General features: G+C 41.1%; 1 protein-coding gene across 5 annotated transcripts in view; it reads right to left on the bottom strand.

The window, feature by feature from the left end:
- Nucleotides 1-410: 410 nt before the first annotated feature.
- ZCCHC17 (zinc finger CCHC-type containing 17) overlaps nt 411-14,503 on the bottom strand; it is a 52,993-nt gene continuing 38,900 nt past the window's right edge. For 4 of the 5 annotated variants that reach the window (XM_036347286.1, XM_036347287.1, XM_036347283.1 and 1 more), the window contains one exon: nt 411-1,305. In XM_036347286.1, coding sequence (XP_036203179.1) covers nt 927-1,305 — 379 coding nt within the window. In that variant the 3' untranslated portion in view covers nt 411-926. The remainder of the gene's footprint in view (nt 1,306-14,503) is intronic. The other variant, XM_036347284.1, reaches the window with a different exon arrangement.

Below are 14,503 nucleotides of genomic sequence, written 5' to 3'. Positions count from 1 at the left end.
TGCCCTTGGGTCTGGACAGTTGCCCTTCTCTGCAATGCTGTGGTCTCTTTTTCCAGAATGTAGGCTCAGGACAATGGATCCAGGCTTGTGCCATTTTGGTGGGAAAAAATGCCCACTGGCCAAGATGACTGCTGAGCTCCCACCAATGCCCAGGCCATTACTCCCAGTTGTAAATTCTCACTGGTTCTCTAATCAGCTCAGAGGGAAGAGGTCATCTGATTACAAAAGGGAGGGCTTATTAGTGATAAGAAGGCTGTGACCTGCTAGTACATCTGGCTCTGAACCTCAGCAGACCTTTCTCCACAGTCTAAAGTTACATATTAAATGTTTTTCTGTCAACTTGTAGACTCAGTGACTTCTCCATCTGTAAGTTACCTGGGAAGAGGTATAATAGCAATAAGAACTTTCAGTAAGTTTAAAACCAAACACACTTCCATTTAGTGCCAGGCATTTAAGCAGGAACCTGAAGTGGAATCCATTGACTCATAGTATTAAACACAAAGTAAAGCAATGATCTTAGCTCGGGCTGTCTGGTTTGGTGGTCTGGCAGAATGTCACACACAAGCTCAGTCACTGCAATGGTTTCTGGCTGCGGAACACTGGCTGTCACTTCTAGCATAGCAGAATCATGTTAGGGGGGAATGGAAAGAGTGAGCACCACTTCTTATGTTCTCCCTCAGATTGCCAGGCTCCCTCCATGCCACTGTGTTGGATACAGCAGAAATCACCCACCAATCAGCCCAGGGTGAACCAACAGAGAGGGGCCTGTCACACTTGAACTACAGCCAGACTCCCTTCCACAGCAGTAACTGGCTCTAGCCTGGACTCCTATAGGAATCAGGCTCTGGCAGTGACAACTGGAGAGGGTAAAAGGACCTCCTGCTGAATGAAGGAAGTTGGGTGAATGGATGGGTGAGCTGCAGGGGTCACTTGCAAATGGACCAGGAGTGACAAGGAAACAACAACTCATTCAGGCAGATGCTTTTGACATCTGGCTCCCTGCAGCATGAGAGGAAGCTGTCTCCCAGTGGGAGAGTCATGGGGTGGGAGGCCATATTCTCACTACTGAGTCTTTCTAGGGGCCAGGGCTGCAAGGCACAAGCTCCCGGGCCCCTCGTCTCAGCCGCCCCCTCTACTCTGCTCTCACTCCTTGTGCTTCTTCTTGTGTTTCTTCTTCTTCTTCTTCTTCTTCGCCGCCTTGCTGTCCTTCGATGTGTGCCTTGCCCTCTTGCCTGTATCACTCTCAGAGTCTGAGCTGTCAGAGTCAGATGACTTCCTGTCTCTATGTTTCTTTTTCTTCTTTTCCTAAAAAGAAAATTTAAAAATTCAACATTGTGTATGTATATTTGCCTTTAAAAATCATGACATGTGATCACTAGAGTACCACTTGATATACAAAATATTAATTAAAAATAAATTATATCTTCAAGTATTAACAAGAAAAAATGCCCAAAGCAAGTAAAGGATCAAGTCCTGCTACAGTATGTATTCTAGATTCCAGTGTGTTTAACATACATACCATACAATGTGCATATGTATATTTACATGTGCCTGTATATATTTCAAATACACAGAAAACAGTGGAAGGCACATAAAGTAGTAACAAGTATTACCTTGGGAATGTATTGGGGTCTTTCACTTTTTACTTCAGATAGTTGCCCAATTTGATTTTTTTAAAACAAGCATTTATTACTTTCATTTGTAAAAGCAGATATTGAAGCTGAAAGGAGTCCTTAGAGACCACCTAGTCTACCTAGAGAGTGCCTCACATGCCCAAGGTCACAGGCTAAGAGAGTAATAGATGTAGGACTCCTGACTCCCAGTCTGGTTTCTATTAGCTCCTGCTGCCAGGGTAAATAACTGCCATCAGTTAGTAAGGCTCTACCTGCTGCCCTTGAATTTTATTTTATTTTATTATTTTATTGCCCTTGAATATTTATCATCTCTAACCTTCATAACAATCTTATATGATTTTATTGATAAAAAATTAAGGAAGAACTTCCTCAAAACTACCCACTACACCAGGGGTTCTCAAACTTTTTAAACAGGGGGCCAGTTCACTGTCCCTCAGACCGTTGGAGGGCCGGACTATAGTTTAAAAAAAAACTATGAACAAATTCCTATGCACACTGCACATATCTTATTTTGAAGTAAAAAAACAAAACAGGAACAAATACAATAATTGTATTTCCATGTGGCCCACAGGCCGTAGTTTGAGGACCCCTGCACTACACCTTGCTGCCAGAGTAACAGCACAAACTCACATAAAATATGGGAGGCAGGTTCCTAGGCTTTTGTGGGGTGCGCTGGGCAGTTTTTCAGCTTTGCATCAACCTTCTTGAATTGTAAATGTTTATATTGCCTTAGTAAGGTTTCTAAGGAGAGATTACGGGAAGAGAAAGAAACAGAGCAGAAGAACACGAAGCTCCTGCTCCTATAGGCTTTCAACCAGCATCCTGAAAGCTGTGAGTTTGCCTGAGTGATGCACCAGGTCTTAGGAGCTGGCAGTGAGGAGGGAGAGAAGGAGAGGGAGAGGGAGAGGGAGAGGGAGAAGGAGAGGGAGAGGGAGAGGGGGAGAGAGAGAGAGAGAGGGAGAGAGAGAGAGAGAGAGAGAGAGAGAGAGAGAGAGAGAGAGAGAGAGAGAGAGAGAGAGAGAGGAAAGACACCAAACCAGGCGTTAGAGACTTGAGCTCTGGCTTTGCCACTTACTATTCTGTAACCTTGGGCACATTATTTCACCTTTACCAAGTTTCCTCAAATGTAAACAGATAATAGAAAAAAGAAAAAAAAAAGGGCAAGAGAAAGGTCACATGGCTGTGATTAAGATTTAATGAGATAGTATCTGTGGCTGGAGAAGCTGAAAGCCACTTGCCCCAGATCCCACAGGCAGGGTTGGGATCTGCATGTAGATCACGGGACTGGAAATCTGAATTTTCCTCTGTAGCATACAGTCCCTCTTCCTATATAGTGCTAGAGGCCTCCTGGCATGATGATCACTTACTAGCTATGTGACTTGAAACAGGAGATTTTTTTGAACCTTAGTTTTCTTTCTAGTAAATTGCAAGTAATAAATATCTACTTCAAAGGATGCTATGAGTATTACACAAGACAAATTCCAACTATAGTACCTGATACATGGTAGACACTCAGGGGTAGCTAGAAGTATTGTATTACCCTCTCATTTCAGAGAACTCCCAGAATGTTCTGACAGTTTGGCTATGTATCTATGGCAGATAAGCCAAAGTTTTGAGAGGAGATTAAACAAAAAAAAATTTTGGAGTCTCCAATAGAGTAGAGAGAGGGGAAGCTTCCTAGGCCCACATTACCAAGCTATAGGAACCATGACTGGGAGGAGCTGAGAGTTGGCAAATCAAAGGTTTGGCTTATGGTACTGCACCTTCCTGGGTGCCAAGATCATGGAAGCCCATCACAGACTATATGGGCTTAGGAGTCTCACAGGCTCTGCCCCTTAGGTACGGCAGGGGCCTGGGGAAGTAAATGAGCAAATGCAGAGTCTGGTGCCCATTCCCCCAAAGCCTGGCCCAACCTGGAAAAATAAATGAGGAAGGAGAGTAATAATACTTTCTTACATCCAAGTAGCACTAGTTTATCAAGCTCTCTGCATCCCTTATCTTTTTTAAAAAAATCTATTTTTATTGATTTCAGAGAAGAAGGGAGAGGGAGAGATAGAAACATCAATGATGAGAGAGAATCATTGATCGGCTGCCTCCTGCATGCCCCACACTGGGGATTGAGCCCACAACCTGGGCATGTGCCCTGACCAGGAATTGAACTGTGACTTCCTGGTTCAAAGGTCAACGCTCAACCACTGAGCCACACCAGCCAGGCCTTTTTTTTTAAAAAAATCACCACCTGATGATATGTTTCCATTGATTCTAGAAAGAGAGGAAGAGAGGAAGGCAGGGAAGGAAGGGGGGAGTGTGTGTGTGGGGGAGAGAGAGAGAGAGAGAGAGAGAGAGAGAGAGAGAGAGAGAGAGAGAGATGAGAGATACATCCACCAGATGCGCCTGACCGGGGACAGAACTCTCGACCTTTCTGGTGTACAGGACAATGCTCCAACCAACCACATCCTTTACTTTTTTTTTTTTTTTTAAATATATTTTTATTGATTTCAGAAAGAGGAAGGGAGAGGTAGAGAGATTGAAGCATCAATGAAAGAGAAACATAGATGGGCTGCTTCCTGCATGCTCATGTGGGATTGAACCCACAACCTGGGCATATGCCCTGACTAGGAATGAACTGGCGACCTCTCGGTGCATTGGTCAATGCTCTACCACTGAGCAACACAGGTTGGGCTGCATCCCTTATCTTACAATAACAATCTGGTAAGGTCAAAGTTCAGGAATTATCAGTCCCATTTTAGAAATGAAAAATTGCAAAGTAGAGATGTACAATGAGTTCACACATACTATAGTGATGAGAATGTGGTACTTTCTTACTCAGAGTTTGGTCTCTTTTAAAGTTTGGTCTCTTTTATTTACACTTTGGTCTCTTTCAAAGATGCAGGCTCAGAAGGAACAAAGAGAAAAACAAATCATTTGAGAACCCTGGCATGCTAGGACATGTACTCTACTTAGCAAGGAGGAATAACAGACCTCAATCTTGATGCAAACCGTCTTTTGAAACCCAAGCAAAGAAAATCTAGTACTCCAGCAGATGGCATCATTTTCATTGTGTGTCTTATCTTGAGCTAGAAAAGAACTATCACTTCACAAGTTGTAGTTCAAAAGGAAAGTTGGGAATTAGGGCAGAAGAAGATGGACAGCCACCAAAAGTGAAACTAACTTTTGGTTCCTCAACTGCATTCATGGGGGAAATGGAGAAGATAAAGGGTAAAGAAATTACCCAGGGGTGTAAGCCCTTGGCAAACAGGCCAGGAGGGACATGGGAAAGAAGCCACTGCTCAAACTGCTCTCTAGGAAAATCACTGATCCCATGCCACATCAGCTAGCCCACCCATTTTCTCTACATTCTGAAACAGTACAGCAGCAACCCAGTGTGAGAGGAAAAGCAAAGCAAAAGCTGGGATGGGAATAGCTGTGAGCGGGGAGGAACAGCAGCTAACAGCTACGGAACACTTACTTTTCTGGATGCTGAGCGAGGCACTTTCCACACATTCTTTAACCTTCACAGCAAATCTATTAAGTGGGCATAATTTCCCCTATATTTTTAGGCAAGACTTTTAACCTCAGAGATATTGACTGAGATAAAATGACTTGCCCAAGTGGTAGAACCTGTATTTGTCGACTCAGGCTGGAGGTCCCAATGTGGATGTTCTTTTGAGCCCTGTCTAGATTATAGGCAATAGCTAACTTAGTACTTCCCAACTAAAAGGCACCGAGTTGGCCAGAAATCAAACAAACAAGTACTTTATTATTATTATTTATTCTTAAGAGTTATTCTTTTTTTTAAAAAAAAATGTATTTTATTGATTTTTTACAGAGAGGAAGGGAGAGAGTTAGAAACATCGATGAGAGAGAAACATCGATCAGCTGCCCCCTGCACACTCCCCACTGGGGATGTGCCCGCAACCAAGGTACATGCCCTTGACCAGAATCGAACCTGGGACCCTTCAGTCCGCAGGCCGACGCTCTATCCGCTGAGCCAAACCGGTCAGGGCGAGAGTTATTCTTGAGAAATGATTGACTCTGAAGAGATAATTTGATTCTCAAATTGATTCTCTGGGTAAACTTTTGGGAAATAAGAATAGTGCTTTTCTAACCGGTGTGCTGCAAGAATTTTTAAAACATGCAATACCTGACTATTTAGCCAGTGGCACTGACCTCTTTTCCCTTAGATTTTCAAATAAAAAAATGACAACAGCCAACACAACAATAGCCGTCCAGTGTGAATGATCAAAATTATACCTACACTTTTTGTCAGACTGGCAAAAAGCAAAACAAAACAAAAAAACCCACTATAGAGGAGAACCAAGATGGCGGCATAGGTTAACGCCGGAGTTTGCTGCTTTGAACAACTACTTCAAAAGTGAAACCAAAAAACGGAAGGGACATCACCCAGAACTACAGGAACGCTGGCTGAGTGGAAGTCCTACAACTAGGAGGAAAGAGAAACGCATACGGACACTCAGAGGAGGCGCAGTGCTGAAGTCAAATTCTGAGGTGCGGAGTGCGCGGAGCGGGCTGGCGGCGGAGGGCGCGGTTGGCGTTTTCAATCGGGAGGGAGTCGCAGACTCTGAGCTCCAGATCCGGGCGAGTCTTTAGGGACCCAGACTCAAAGGGGAGAAGCGGGACTGTCTGGCTTCGGTCAGAGCGAGTGCAGCTTTCTCTCTGAGCTTTGCAGCGGGTGCTGGGACTCAGAGAGGCAGAGCCCCTGGGGACAGGACTGAGAGCCGCCATAACTGCTCTCTCCGGCCCACCCTGTTGATCCTGTGCGACCCGCCCCGCCCAAGCCCAGCACAGAGGCATTTGCCGGATAGCCTCAGGCAAAGGCTAGATTAGCACCTCCCTAGAGGACAGAAGTTCTCTCACTGCTGACACAGCTGATTCTCATAGCCACTTGGCCTGGAGGTCAAACCCTCCCTGGAATTAGCTACAACAATCAAGATTTAACTATAAGACTGCGAACAAAGACCACTAGGGGGTGCACCAAGGAAGCATAACAAAATGCGGAGACAAAGAAACAGGACAAAATTGTCAATGGAAGATTTAGAGTTCAGAACCACACTTTTAAGGTCTCTCAAGAACTGTTTAGAAGCCGCCGATAAACTTAATGAGATCTACAAGAAAACTAATGTGACCCTCGATCTTATATTGGGGAACCAACTAGAAATTAAGCATACACGGACTGAAATAACGAATATTATACAGACTCCCTACAGCAGACCAGAGGAGCGCAAGAATCAAGTCAATGATTTGAAATGCGAGGAAGCAAAAAACACCCAACCGGAAAAGCAAAATGAAAAAAGAATCCAAAAATGCGAGGATAGTGTAAGGAGCCTCTGGGACAGCTTCAAGCGTACCAACATCAGAATTATAGGGGTGCCAGAAGATGAGAGAGAGCAAGATATTGAAAACCTATTTGAAGAAATAATGACAGAAAACTTCCCCCACCTGGTGAAAGAAATGGACTTACAGGTCCAAGAAGCGCGGAGAACCCCAAACAAAAGGAATCCAAAGAGGACCACACCAAGACACATCATAATTAAAATGCCAAGAGCAAAAGATAAAGAGAGAATCTTAAAAACAGCAAGAGAAAGAAACTCAGTTACCTACAAGGGAATACCCATACGACTATCAGCTGATTTCTCAACAGAAACTTTGCAGGCCAGAAGGGAGTGGCAAGAAATATTCAAAGTGATGAATACCAAGAACCTACAACCAAGATTACTTTATCCAGCAAAGCTATCATTCAGAATTGAAGGTCAGATAAAGAGCTTCACAGATAAGGAAAAGCTAAAGGAGTTCATCACCACCAAACCAGGATTATATGAAATGCTGAAAGGTATCCTTTAAGAAGAGGAAGAGGAAGAGGAAGAAAAAGGTAAAGATACAAATTATGAACAACAAATATGCATCTATCAACAAGTGAATCTAAGAATCAAGTGAATAAATAATCTGATGAACAGAATGAACTGTTGATTATAATAGAATCAGGGACATAGAAAGGGAATGGACTGACTATTCCTGGGGGGGAAAGGGGTGTGGGAGATGCGGGAAGAGACTGGACAAAAATCGTGCACCTATGGATGAGGACAGTGGGTGGGGAGTGAGGGCGGAGGGTGGGGCGGGAACTGGGAGGAGGGGAGTTATGGGGGGGAAAAAAAGAGGAACAAATGTAATAATCTGAACAATAAAGATTTAATTTAAAAAAAAACAAAAAAAAAACCCACTATATTTCCTGGTGTGCTGCAGAATTTTAGTAATTTGTTTATGTGTGCCATGAGATGAAAAAGGCTGAAAATCGCTGGGATAGACTGTGATTCCTGGCTAGAAGTTGCCTCTAAGGCACCAGTTTATCATATATTGGAAAAGGTAAGACCAGAAGAAGTTTTATTAATCAACTCACAAATATTTACTGAATTTTACTATCTATGAAGTTCTTTAAAGACCCATAGTTACATACAGTGTTGCTTAGGCGATGAGAACACAAAATTTTTTAATATAATTCAGACAAATAGAGAGTACTATTTGCACTAATAGTAGATGCAAAGTAAACACACTCATTGCGTGGAGCCTGGCACCATTCCTCCAAACCTAAGCCAACCTCATCAAACAAGGGAAATAATAACTCCTTATAATCATATAGTACATTTATTCATCAAATATTTACTGAGTACCTTCTATGAGCCAGAAATATCTATTGATTAGTCTTTTATAATAGTTGAATGAGGTCAGAAATTAGGAAACAGAAGCCTTCAAGGAACAAATTATCTAATTAAGGAGAAAGACTAATTAAGATACTAGGCAGTCCATAGAAGTGATGTAAGAAAAGTACAAAAAACATGCCATGGACACACAAGGGAGAGAAATCAATCATGCCCGACGAATTTGAGGATGGCTTCATGAAGGATATGTATGTATTGTGCTCTTGAAGAACTGGTTTTGGCAGGTGGCATGGTGGTGGTAGTGTTGACAGAGGAAGGGGAGCAAGGGCCTTCCAGCCAAAGGGAAGATAGAATGAGGCAAATGCTTGCAAGATCTTTCGAAAGTAACAAAGTATTCTGTGTGGATTATTAACTATGCACTGGATCCCATACCTTCTCTCCTGCTCAACATCGGTCCAGGGATTGTCTCCTCTCTTTTGCATCAATTTTTCCTCTTTACTGGCTCATTCCCAACAATAAACAGACAAATAAAAACCCTCTGAACAATTTTAACCAGGTTGTTACCCCGCCATTTTACTGAAACAGCTCTTGTCAAAGTTACCCATGACCTTCCCATAGCCAAATCCATGGCCAATTCTTGGGCCTCATTTACTTGATCAGTTGCATTTAACACAGAACATTTCCTTACAACACATTCCTCATTTCACTTCTACCACATTCTCTTATTTTTCCACCAACTTCCCTGGCTGTTCCTTTTCAGTCTTCTTTGCTGGTACATACTCATCTCCATAATATCTATAAAAGTTGGAGCACTCTGGGGCTCAAGTCCTCAAACCCCTTCTCTCCCCTATATTTACTATCCAGGTGATCTCATATATGAATTTATATACCATCTATATGTATCTTAAATTCATGTCTCTTTTTAAAAAATGAAATATAATTGACTTATATTAGTTTCAGATATACAATGTGGTGATTCAATATTTATGCACATTACAAAGGGAAACCCACAATAAGTCCAGTTACCTTCTGTCATTCTACAAAGTTGTTACACTATTGACGATATTCTTTCTAAATGTGTATCTCTTACCTGAGCCTCTCCTTTAACTCTGAACTATACATCCAACTGCCTACTCTACACATCCATGTGAATATCTGATAGGCATCCCAACTCACATGCCTTGCCTCCACCCAAACCTACTCCCAGCTTTCTTTCCCATATTCATATATAGCAACTCAAACTAAACCCCACTCCCATTCTTACTTCTGCATTCCTTCCTCTCTTAACTCAAATCTTCCAGTTAGTCATCTTTAACTGTTCTCTTTCCTAACTCATAACCAATTACTCAACAAGTTCTGTCAGCTCTACCTTCAAAATTGAGCCACACTTCAATTCCCTTCTCACCACCCCCACCTTCATTCTAATCTAAGCCACCATCATCTCACCTGGGTTATTAACAATGGCCATTAATTGCTCCCACTCTTGCTTTCTGACCATTTAGTTTACGCCTAACAGCCAAAATAATTCTCTTAAAAGCTAAGTTAGAACTTGTCATCCATCCTTCTAGTCAAAACCTCTAATGACATTCATCTTACTCCAAGTGAAAGGTGAAGTCTTCATATTCTTCTAGACCAGTGATGGCGAACCTATGACACGTGTGTCAGAGGTGACACGCGAACTCATTTTTTTGGTTGATTTTTCTTTGTTAAATGGCATTTGAATATATAAAATAAATACCAAAAATATAAGTCTTTGTTTTACTATGGTTGCAAATATCAAAAAATTTCTTTATGTGACACGGCACCAGAGTTAAGTTAGGGTTTTTCAAAATGCTGACACGCTGAGCTCAAAAGGTTCGCCGTCACTGTTCTAGACAGCCCTGGGCTTTCTCTAACTTCCTCTCTTCTCATTCACTTCACTCCAGCTACACCGGCCTCTTTACTATTCCCAAAACATGCCAACAGCTGGCTATTGTCCTTACTGAAAAGCTCTGTCTCCACTTATGAGTAGCTTGCTTTCTCACTTTCTTCAAATATCCACTCAAATGATGCTTTATGAGAAAGGCCTGCCCTTACCACCCTATCTAAATGTCAAGTCACCTATCCCACCTGACCCCATTCTAGTACTCCCTATCTCTCATAACCAAATTAATTTTTCTCCATAAAACCTATGGAGAAATTGACATATTACTACTTGACATATTAGTAATATTTTGTATTTGGTTTAGCAATTCATTGTCTGTGACCCTGTCAGAAGGTAGGTAGGTACATGAAAACAGGGATTTTACCTGTTTCATTCACTATTGTACTTGCAGTAACCAGAACAGAGCTAGGCACATAGTAGATGCTCTTTTAATATGCTTTTTTTTTTCTTTATTGATTTTAGAGAAAGAAGGGAGAAGGAGAGAGAGAAACATCGATGTGAAAGAGAAACATCATTGGGGATCAAGTCCGCAACCCAGGCATGTACCCCAACCAGGCATCGAACCAATGACCTTCTTGGTGCATGGGACGATGCTCAACCGAGCCACACCAGCCAGGGCAGCAGATGGTCTTTTAATGAATCAGGTTGGAATACAGTATATGGGAAGGGACTGTGAGAGATGATGCTGGAAAATTGGACAGACTGTGAAGTCTTAAAGGAATTCAGACTGTACCGGATGACTCGGTGCTCAAGCAAAATGGACCCAGGACTGGCAATCTCTCTCTCATATGGCCACCAGAAGTTCTCTGGACAACAGGACAGAGCCAGCATTGCAACCAAGGGATGACATTCCTATTTCTGTTCTTCCATATATAATTCAGCAGAAAGTAATTATAGTAGCCACATCAAAAGAATAAAATTATATTCTGGATCAAACATAGCTAAAATTCACTATAATCAGTGGACAGCCTGTTACCCGAGGCACATGCTTCCTCAAAATATAGCACTGATTCAGAAAGACTCATGATGGCATATGACAAGTAAAAGAGGCCAGCAAAGCCCTGACCACAGGTTCATGGAAAAATTTTCAGTGCTTCATTACAAAAACCTCTATTCGAATTTTGCCAACCACTTCATATCCCATTTCCATTTGAAAAACAGTTTCCTCTTGTCCTAATTATGCCCAACAAAAATCACTTACAGTTTTCAGACACTGGAACAAAAATTGTCGTGGTACCAAATTGGTATGTAGAACTAAACCGATGCATACTAGATTTTTGGACAAGGGTATACATTCAATACATGCATACTTGATAAAAAGAGTTTGGGGGGGATAATCTGGTTTCTCTTCGGATCCCACAAATCTTTCACCTTTTTAAAAAGAGTTGGGGGATAAAGAGTTGGGGGGCTCAGGACTAGAAGCTCCCTTCATTACTACCTACAAGCAGCAGTAGGAGTCAGTCCCCATTACTCTCCAAACTGAGGGCAGGTTTCACTGAGCTATGGAACCGGAGGAGCTATACAGATAGCAGAGATCATGGAGACTATTCAAAGGTAGCTAGTGCATGCCTATTATGTGCCAGCCATTATTCGGAACAGGTGACATCCTTTCTTTATCCTGGGCCATTTCCTGGTTCCCGAACATGCCTAGCACCTCCTCCTGCCTTAGAGGTTTTACATTAAGCATTCCCTTCCACCAGACTGCAGAAAGTGGGACAATGAAGCAGTCACGTGAAGTAGCAGAGATGAGAGCCCACTAGCCTGTTCCTTTCTGATTCCAGTTCTGGGTGGCCCAGCTATACTTCACTGCCTATCGTTGGATTTCTAGGAGATCCAATAATCCCCTTGTAGTGAGTGTCTGTCCTTTGCCACCAGATATACTTTGGCTGCTTATCGTTCTCCTTATGTGATTAGCTGCTTGAGTGTAGGTGCTATGTATGACCTTTATTTCACTGTAAGTGAGTTGTCCACCATATATGTCTTCCACACACTAGGCATTCCTGCTACCCACAATCTTATTTGGCAACATGGACTGTGGAAGGCATTCCTCTTCAGATGCACCTACTCAGTTCCACATTTGGCTCCCAGTCAACTCGTGTTAGAACAGGTATCCGAATCTAACATTCTTACACACTCCAAAACATCCAGCTGAATTAGAAGATTTTACTGATACGGAAACCAACCTCCTGTTGGAATCAAAGATTTAGAGGGTAAAAGAAAACAAACAGGAGGCCTAGAATCTTGATTTACAGTTGTGAACAAAAGATAACATCAAATGGTTGCTAAAAGTAGTTGGTGACAGAGCAAAAACTAGCAAAGAAGTGCCCGCTGAGTCCCGATATCTCGAGCACCTAACACAATACAAAACAGATCCATGTGAGACACTCAATACATATTTGTTGAGTAAATAAATAATTGAAGAGCTAAATGAATTAATGGTTGAAGTGTGGTATACAAAAAAAGAATATTGGGTTAGTAATCTGAAGACATGGGTTCATATTTCAGCACTGTCTCTTATAGTTGTGTGACTTCAGGTCAGAGAGACACTTTGCTTAATCTCCATTTTCCTAATATCTAAAACTGTGGCATAATAACAGAATTATAGAGTTCTATAACAGAATAAAAATAAACAAGTATTTTATGTAAGGCATAAAAGATAATGAAGGGATTAACAATGAGATGAAAAGATGATACTAGATGATATCTTGGGAAAAACAGTAGACATCAAGGGGGAAGTTTTAATGGTTTCAAATCCCTAGAACACTTTTTAAACAAAGTGGACTCATGAGTTAGAAGTTCATATACACAAAGGTATTTTAACTTTCGTTATGATGATTATTACTGCCATTGTTCATAGACCATTCCTCTAATAAGTGAAGAGCGATGGAGGGTAGGATAATCACTAAGCAGGTCATATAGAGCTTCGTATCTAGCAGATGTTAGGTAATTGTTTTAGAAAACTGAAATATGTATCTCAAAGAAGCCTTAGAAGCAAAGCAATAACTAATTGCACCAGGTGTATTAAGCAATGCAAAAACAACTAACCAAAGGTCCACAGAAATGAGATATCCATAGAACCACTTTAGGATTCTGGCAAATACCATTAAGAACCTGAAAGGTTAAAAGAGAAAGAAAAATTCCTGGAACATATAAATAAAATTAGAGTTAAAAAATCTAGCTCTACTAAAGAAAATTACTTGTTTGTAGACATCATCTCATAAGCAAAAAATCCTAAAGATCCCACACCAAAAAAAAACCCTGTTAGAACTAATAAGTGAATTCAACAAAGCTGCAGAATACAAAAATCAACACTCCCAAATCAGTTGCATTTCTAGACATTAACAATGAGCAATCCAAAAACAAAATTAAGAAAACAACTCCATTTACAGTAACATCAAAAAGAATAACATAGCCCTAACCGGTTTGGCTCAGTGGATGGAGCGTTGGTCTGCGGACTGAAAAGTCCCAGGTTCAATTCCGGTCAAGGGCATGTACCTTGGTTGCGGGCACATCCCCAGTAGGAGGTGTGCAGGAGGCAGCTGATCGATGTTTCTCTCTCATTGATGTTTCTATCCCTCTCCCTTCCTCTCTGTAAAAAAATCAATAAACTATATTAAAAAAAAAAAGAATAACATATTTAGGAATAAACTAAGGAGGCAAAAGACTGGTACTCTGAAAACTATAAAACGCTGCTGAAAGAAATCAAAAGACAATACAAATAAATGAAAAAAAATACATCTGTGTTCATGGATTAAGATGTCAATAATGCACAAAGCAATCTATACATTTGATATGTCTATCAAAATCTCAATGACATTTTTGTAGAAATAGGAAATACATATTAAAATTCATACAGAATCTCAAGGAACCCCAAATACACAAAATAATCTTGAAAAAGAAGAATAAAGTTAGGAAACTTATATTTCCTGATTTCAAAACTTCCTACAAAGAATAGTCAAAACAGTGTTGCACTAGCATAAAGACAGACATCTAGACCAATGGAATAGATCAGAGAGTAAGAAATAAACCCTCAGGTATATAGTTAAATGATTTTTCAACAAGGATGCCAAGACCATTCAATAGGGAAAGAACAGTCTTTTCAATAAAGGGTGATAGGAAAACTGGATAGCCTCATGTAAAAATAATGAAGTTGGACCCTTACTTTACACTATATACAAAAAAACACCCCCCCAAAAAAAACCAAAAAAAATAAATAAATAAACCTCAAAATGGATAAAAAAACTAAATGTAAAGTTAAAACTATAGTCATA

Source organism: Myotis myotis, unplaced genomic scaffold, assembly GCF_014108235.1.
Source record: "Myotis myotis isolate mMyoMyo1 unplaced genomic scaffold, mMyoMyo1.p scaffold_m19_p_2, whole genome shotgun sequence".
Lineage (NCBI taxonomy): Eukaryota > Metazoa > Chordata > Mammalia > Chiroptera > Vespertilionidae > Myotis > Myotis myotis.
This window is presented reverse-complemented; position numbering and strand designations above follow the sequence as displayed.